Genomic DNA, 8,359 nt, shown 5'->3' on the forward strand with positions numbered 1-8,359 from the left:
AGTTATGGAGAGGGCGAATTGAAACTCATTTTTAGTGATAGGTAGAAATTCTTCTCCAAGGATACTTGGAGTAGGCAAAAATGGAATGTCCGCTGGGGGTCCCTGATCAAGTCGTTGCGGAATTTAGTGTGTTCGTGGGTACACGGGTCGGAATGAAGCTGGTCAGACCGAGAGGATAGAGCCTTTACAGTTCTTTATAAAGTAGACATTCCTCTGGATGGGAAGATATTTTCACAGAAGTCTTTTAACGCGATGGCCTTTTGTTCTCTAATGGGTTGTTTTATCTCATCGCATTTGGTATTCCATCATATGGGCTTAGAGATTGATTTTATAGAGTTGGTTTTAGGGATATATGCTCAGCTTTCGAGGAGACTCTGTTTTAAGTAGATATTCGATGAAGGTGTTGTGAATATCTGCGGGGGATATCCCCATGGAAAGTTGAGTTGTTAGATCGAGGGAGAATTGTTCCATGGATGCGCGATTATCTACTCAATTAATGCTATTTAGGAAAAATCTATTGCTATGGGTAACGATATCATTAGGTGCAATGTTGGCTTTTAAGAGAACTGGTAGGTGATCGGAATTAAAATTATACTGCATAACATTAATGGAAGAGGGTTGGAGAATAGTAGATGAGCAAAAAAGCAGGTCCAAATTGCTGCCTATCTTTTTATCTTGAATTATGAATTTGACAAGTACTGTGTAAGGGGGGTGAGTTTTCGAAAAATCTAGCGTCAGAAATCATTTAAGCGGATGGGAAGAAGAACTCGATGTGACGCTCCGCTGCACGCTGTATTGTCAGTCAAGAGTTCCAAATGCCGATAAAATTAAAGTTTGAAATTTTGAATTTTAAAAAGTGCTACAATATAGAAAATAAAGAGGCGCATCTTTTTTTGCTTTGAATTTTTTTTATAGGACAATTAGTTTAAATAGTAAGTGCAAAAAACTAAAAAAAATTTATTTTTATTTTTCATTCAATTTTAAAACATAAATCATCGTAGTTAAGACAAATATTGATAAAATTAATCGGTATTTGATATACAAACTCGTTAGGGTCTATAGAAGACGATAACATATCAAAAAACTTAAAAATTATTAATTGTTTAATAATATTTAATTATTATTAATGATCTACCAGCAATCACATTTTCTTACCTTCACCGACAAAAAGTCAGTGGGGAAGTTTCGAATTAAAAGAACTTCCAGTGAGACATTTGTTCTTCAATGTATAAAGATGTTTTCTGAAAAATTTCAAATTGATTTATTGAAAAGTTTAGAAAATATCGAAGTTTAAACAAATTGCGCGTGGCGCGCTAGCGAGTCGCCGTGTATAGAGAATTATATTCTGTGTATAAATGATCTGCTTCTCATAACTTTTACATATACATTTATTTACTATCGCAAATAAATTGTTTTCAATTATATTAAACTTTTATAATAATAAATAATAAAATTATTTAAACATTTTTTAAATGTAATATATAATATTGAAACCTTATATTAAATTATTATAATTAAACACATTTTAATATGTGAAAATAAAAATAAATAAAATATTTTTTTAATACTAATAAATGTTAATAAATAACTCAAACTAATGTTAAGGCATTTTAATAACATATTTAATAAAATACTAGATATACATTAATTAAATTTTTCCACTTTTCTTTTGACGCATCATAATATTTCCTTTTTTGTTCTAATGACATATTTTAACAATAACGTTAAAGGTAATATTTCACATTCTTAAAGCGTAAAAATTTTTAACAATAATTTGTAACGTAAAAAATTTACATTCTTAAAACAAATTATTTTTTGTTTTCCTTCATTGAAAAGTTAAATGAAGTTTATTATTGAGAAACAACTTTTTAAAAATATTTAATATTTTTAAAAAATGAAAAGTAAAAAATAAAATTTTTTACATATTTCGAATATTTTTTTTAGTAGCCAGTTTTGAAAAAAGGTCTATAAAAAATTTCTTTCCCTTGCAACTTAAATAACGCGTTAACGATAATACATCTTTTTTTTACTTTCAGTGATTCCTACAGCAGGTGCCAACTTCGAATTACTTAACAAATCATCAAATGTTATTGAATGATTGATAGTGTAATTTTCAAATATCTATAATAATAATGTGGACAAGAAAATATTTTCAAACTTTCCATTTTCAATATTTAAATTTCTTATTTACAAATTATTATTGATAGTTAGTAATTATTTCTTTATTGTTTTGATTTTGATCTTTTGCGAACGTCTTAATTATTATTGTAATTCACTTGTCACTGTATTACAAAAGAAGGTTTCTAGAAGAAAGTTTCTTTAAGTTAACACAAGTTTTGCTAAAATGGATAATTTTATTTTTCGTAAAAAAAGTGAGATTGTGACGAAAGGTCGAAAACGAAAAAGAGACGAAAGTTCTTGGCTGAAAAATGTGAATAGAATGAAAAGAAATGAGGTACGATATATTATTTATCTGTTGGTCTTTTTTGCGTAATTTAAATACAGTGTTTAATTTTTGAGGTTTCATTGTCAAGAGATAAAATTAAATTAATTTAATTAATTATGAAAAAGTACATGAAAATGTTTAATATTGTAGGGACTAGAATATGTTTCTTCGTCAGGGAAGCTAGTTCCAGAAAAACAATTGGAATATGTAGAATCATGTTGTACAAAAAAGTGTCATTCTTATATTCAAGAGTCAGAGCAAGTAGAATCGTTTTCACAATTTTACAAATGTGGAAACTATAATTCACAAAATTTGATTCTTAGTGGACTCATGAAAAGGTTGACTTTTTCTGCAACGAATAAAATGACTCGATGGGAATATTCTTTTCATTCCCTATTTCAAAAAAGAATAGTATGTCAACAATTTTTGTGCAACGTATTTCAAATAAAACAAGGAAGATTCACTACTATTAAAAAAAAACTGTCAAATCACGAGAGCTGCAATGATAAACGAGGAAGGCACGGAAATAATTCAATTCGTCTGACGGAAGATGTAAAACAACTAATACAGGAACATTGCAATTCAATTCCACATTCAGAATTGCATTATAGGCGGGAGGAAACTTCTTTAAAATACTTTGAAAATTCAGAGTTAAATTTAAAAAAGTTGTATTTCTTGTTTTTAGATTATTATGCAGCAATAACGGGAAATAAAAATCCGCCTATTGATGAAAACACATACGGTCAATATTTTAATTACAATGTTAACTTTACTTTTTCGAAACCACGAACGGACGTTTGTAATACATGTTTCGAATTCGAGCAAGGTAGATTGCAGATGAGTGATGAAATTACAGATCATAAAAAAAGAGTTAATGACTACAAAGAATGAAAAGAAAATATTTTAAAAAAGAAAAATGAAAAAAAGCGCAGTTACATGTACTTCTTTGTAGAAGGAAGTATGAAAAAAGGTTGCAACACTGTTTGCAACTTAATTTGGGACACGATTAAAAAAGAATTCGCTATTGATTATTATGACAAAATTTTTTTATTTTCTGACAATTGTCCAGGACAAAACAAGAGTTATTTAGTTTTATCTTTTTTTTCATTACTCTCTGCAAAATTACAAATCGAAGTCGAACATGTTTATCCCGTTCGTGGACATTCGTATTGTTCGTGTGATCGGAATTTTGGGATGTACGGACAAAAGAAAAAAAACTGAAGTAATTGAGACTGTTGAAGATTATATAAATCTTATAAGTACTGCGCGAAATCCTCCATTTATAACTGTACGCGAATCAGATTTCGAAGTAAAAAATTTAGAACCACTGTTAGAAAATGAAGCCCAAGCTTTAGCGCAAATTAAAATTAGCAAATTGGTTCGAATTGTTTATTTCCCAAACAGTCAAGTAAATGTATATAATGATTATAAAACGGAAGCCAGAAATTACACTATCAATCATTCAATAACATTTGATGATTTGTTAAGTAATTCGAAGTTGGCACCTGCTGTAGGAATCACTGAAAGTAAAAAAAAGATGTATTATCGTTAACGCGTTATTTAAGTTGCAAGGGAAAGAAATTTTTTATAGACCTTTTTTCAAAACTGGCTACTAAAAAAAATATTCGAAATATGTAAAAAATTTTATTTTTTACTTTTCATTTTTTAAAAATATTAAATATTTTTAAAAAGTTGTTTCTTAATAATAAACTTCATTTAACTTTTCAATGAAGGAAAACAAAAAATAATTTGTTTTAAGAATGTAAATTTTTTACGTTACAAATTATTGTTAAAAATTTTTACGCTTTAAGAATGTGAAATATTACCTTTAACGTTATTGTTAAAATATGTCATTAGAACAAAAAAGGAAATATTATGATGCGTCAAAAGAAAAGTGGAAAAATTTAATTAATGTATATCTAGTATTTTATTAAATATGTTATTAAAATACCTTAACATTAGTTTGAGTTATTTATTAACATTTATTAGTATTAAAAAAATATTTTATTTATTTTTATTTTCACATATTAAAATGTGTTTAATTATAATAATTTAATATAAGGTTTCAATATTATATATTACATTTAAAAAATGTTTAAATAATTTTATTATTTATTATTATAAAAGTTTAATATAATTGAAAACAATTTATTTGCGATAGTAAATAAATGTATATGTAAAAGTTATGAGAAGCAGATCATTTATACACAGAATATAATTCTCTATACACGGCGACTCGCTAGCGCGCCACGCGCAATTTGTTTAAACTTCGATATTTTCTAAACTTTTCAATAAATCAATTTGAAATTTTTCAGAAAACATCTTTATACATTGAAGAACAAATGTCTCACTGGAAGTTCTTTTAATTCGAAACTTCCCCACTGACTTTTTGTCGGTGAAGGTAAGAAAATGTGATTGCTGGTAGATCATTAATAATAATTAAATATTATTAAACAATTAATAATTTTTAAGTTTTTTGATATGTTATCGTCTTCTATAGACCCTAACGAGTTTGTATATCAAATACCGATTAATTTTATCAATATTTGTCTTAACTACGATGATTTATGTTTTAAAATTGAATGAAAAATAAAAATAAATTTTTTTTAGTTTTTTGCACTTACTATTTAAACTAATTGTCCTATAAAAAAAATTCAAAGCAAAAAAAGATGCGCCTCTTTATTTTCTATATTGTAGCACTTTTTAAAATTCAAAATTTCAAACTTTAATTTTATCGGCATTTGGAACTCTTGACTGACAATACAGCGTGCAGCGGAGCGTCACATCGAGTTCTTCTTCCCATCCGCTCATTTTGATTCGAAAGGTTTTTTTCTCCTCTTTTCAATGGTGTATGAATATTTAGAAAAAAATTCAAAATTTAACCCTTTTGGAAAATCAAAAGTATTTTGGACTTTTTTAAAAGAAAGGACCCATTCTTTTTTTATAGTCTTAAAATAAAGCTTGAACTATATACTTTCAACAAGCGAAAAAAAGAAAATTACATTTTTTCCTTTCTGAGATATTTATAATTAAATAACTAAACAAGTTGTAAATCCAGATGTTCATTACATGAACATTTTGCTTCCGCTTTACGATCAGCAAAAAAATTTGCTTCCTCGTGGAGGAAGCATTAACGATAAATATATTTCATTTTTAAATCATTTTTAATACAATTTAACATTTATAAAATAAAGTTCATTCGTCTTAATAGAAAGAATAAAATTTTCTTATACAGTAATATGAATCTAAATAAACAAAAAAATTTTTAGTAAAAAAGTGAATTTTTCAACTTTAATTGTAATTAATTCTATAATTTTCAATAGAATATATACTTTATATACATCAATCGATTCGTCTTGATGCAAAGAATAAGATTTTTGATTTATTTTTCAATAAATAATAACATTTTATTGTACAGCAACATGATTTTTAAGAAAAAATGAATTTTTATTAATAGTGCAAATTTTTTGTCTATAATTGGTTTTAATTCTATAAATTTAAATACAATATATACTTTATATATACCAATCGATCCGTCTTGATGCAAAGAATAAGATTTTAGAAATAAATGAGTAAGATTTTCTTATACGGCAACATAATTTTGCGGAAAGAACTCATTTTTTGATAAAAACGCGAATTTTTTAGTTTTAATTGTGATTAACTCTGTAAATTCTCATACAATTTATACTTTTTATATACCAATCGATTCGTCTTGATGCAAAGAATAAGATTTTATTATATATTCACTGCAAAAAATGGCGTCTAAAAATAAGACGTTTATAAACGTCTCATGTAAATAAGCGTCTTATTTGAGCGTCTTAAATGAAAAACATAACCTCCAAATACATGCATTTTAGAAGGCAAATAAGACGCTTATAAACGTCTAAAATGTGACCACGTAAACGTCTTAAACCAAGACGCTCTTTTTTACAGTGATTAACTTCAATAACCAACTTAAAAAAAATTTTTAGAAAAAAGTCTAAAAAAATATTTTTTCTAAGAATTTTTCAAAGTCTATCAATCTATTTCGAGATATTTTTATGATAAATATACCTGGTAAGTTTTAGCCAAATTCTTTAAAACCTCTTCGAGTTATCGTGTTCACAAAAATCGGGATCCACACACACACATCCATACATACATCCGGACAATTGTTCAGGGTCTTATATAACATAGTCCTGTATAGAAGAAAATTTGTTGAAAGGATTTTTAAAAATTTTGTAAATTAAACGACTACAAAGCTTCTTCACGAGGAAGCAAAATTATGTAAAAATACTTTATATTAGGCTTTCGATGAGGATTTTAGTAAGCTTTAAAATTATTACTTTGAAACTACTTGTATTGTATTTGTTTATAAAATATATAATTTTTTATTAATTAAATAATTAATATCTCGAAAATAAAGAAACGTGTTTTTTATTTTTATTTTTAAAATTATACATATTAAGCTATATTTTAATCTGCAAAAAAATTTGCTTCCTCCTCGAGGAAGCTGGAATGACAAGTATATTTAATTTTTAAGTAATTTTCTATGCAATCTAACATTTGTAAAATCAAGTTCATTCGTCTGAATGAAAAGAACAAAAATTTATTATACAGTAATATGATTTATAAGTGGTATATTTTCTATTTTGAGCTATTTGCTTTCAAACTAAAATAAAATTTCTTTTATGCAATTCAGGCCTATTACGGTCACTTCACCCATCTGTACAAGTGCATCCTCATTTCTTCTGTATAACTAAACGGTCAATATAGTGCTTATTATAACACTAGATCAGTAAATGTGCACTCAATTAATGAAAAAGTACTCATTATTACCCTAGAGCAAATAATGGTCTCCTTATTCACCTGTTGAGCTATATGAAGAAACTTATCATGCACGGTACACATAGCGAATAGCATAATGTACTATTCAACATTACATTAATTTAATATTAACTAATTTTCAGCTACTGAATTTAGTAAATCCCTGGGACAACTAGAGGAGTTGCAGAGTCAGATAACTATAGGACTACAGAATAATAAGGTTTTCCTGAAAGGAGTTCAAGACAGTTTTACCAATAATTTAAATATTATCCAGAATAACATAGCATCTTTAGATCAACGTATAAATAATCTTTCAAAATAAGTTTGCGTAAGACAAATGTAAATTTTAACAAGATTGTATTTACAGCAGCTGTTTTAGGTAATCATTAAACTATTAAAACCACTAATTCGTTGCAAATGAAAAGAAAATTTACTAATTACATAGCATATTATACTAGAGTCTGAAAAGTGTTATGTGTTCGACCACTCGTTTCCATGCCAGTCGAACCCACAAAATTATAACTGCAATTCGAAATTAAAAATTAAAAACCACTATTTTATAGGAAATCGCAGAAGGATAAAATTTTCTTGATTAATTTCCTTTTAGACTTTTTGTACTATAAATATTTTCTATATTAAATGCAAAAACGTGAATTTTAATTTTCAACTTTTATTCAATTTTATACATAAATGGTCGTATCTTCTTTAAATGTTAATGAAATTAATTAAAAATTACACCTATTTTGTCCATAGAAGGTATAACCATAATAAATGTATTTAAAATAATTAATTGTTTAATAATTTTCAATTGTAAATAAAGACCTGTCGGTAACTGTGTTTTCTAAACTTTTGATGATAAAATGTTTGTAACGAATTTTATAATTGAAAGAAATTTCAGTGAGACATTTGTTTATTATAATATAAGGAAGTTTTCTACGATGTTACAGAAAGATTCTTTATTTATTTTTTGAAATATATATATTAATTTTCACAAACCGGACTGCGCGTCTCTTTTGAGTTTCAAGTGACACTCAACAGTTAGCTTGGCAGAAAAAAATGCTTTTATGTTATAGTAAAATTTTTTTAAAAATACTCATACATAATAAA

General features: G+C 26.5%; 2 protein-coding genes across 2 annotated transcripts in view; both read left to right on the top strand.

Moving 5' to 3' along the window:
* The window catches only part of LOC122511962 (dynactin subunit 2), a 51,169-nt gene extending 43,350 nt beyond the window's left edge, over positions 1-7,819 (top strand). The window contains exon 9 of the mRNA XM_043627543.1: positions 7,396-7,819. Within this exon, the coding sequence (XP_043483478.1) occupies positions 7,396-7,574 (179 nt within the window). The 3' untranslated portion in view covers positions 7,575-7,819. The remainder of the gene's footprint in view (positions 1-7,395) is intronic.
* LOC122511964 lies at positions 2,213-4,020 on the top strand. The gene is made up of 2 exons (XM_043627547.1): positions 2,213-2,455; positions 2,597-4,020. Exons 1-2 carry the CDS (start codon positions 2,345-2,347, stop codon positions 3,335-3,337), a joined length of 852 nt encoding a protein of 283 aa, XP_043483482.1. The 5' UTR covers positions 2,213-2,344; the 3' UTR covers positions 3,338-4,020.
* Positions 7,820-8,359: the final 540 nt, after the last annotated feature.

This window comes from Leptopilina heterotoma, unplaced genomic scaffold (genome assembly GCF_015476425.1).
Source record: "Leptopilina heterotoma isolate Lh14 unplaced genomic scaffold, ASM1547642v1 Lhet_92, whole genome shotgun sequence".
In the NCBI taxonomy this organism is placed as follows: Eukaryota; Metazoa; Arthropoda; class Insecta; order Hymenoptera; family Figitidae; genus Leptopilina; species Leptopilina heterotoma.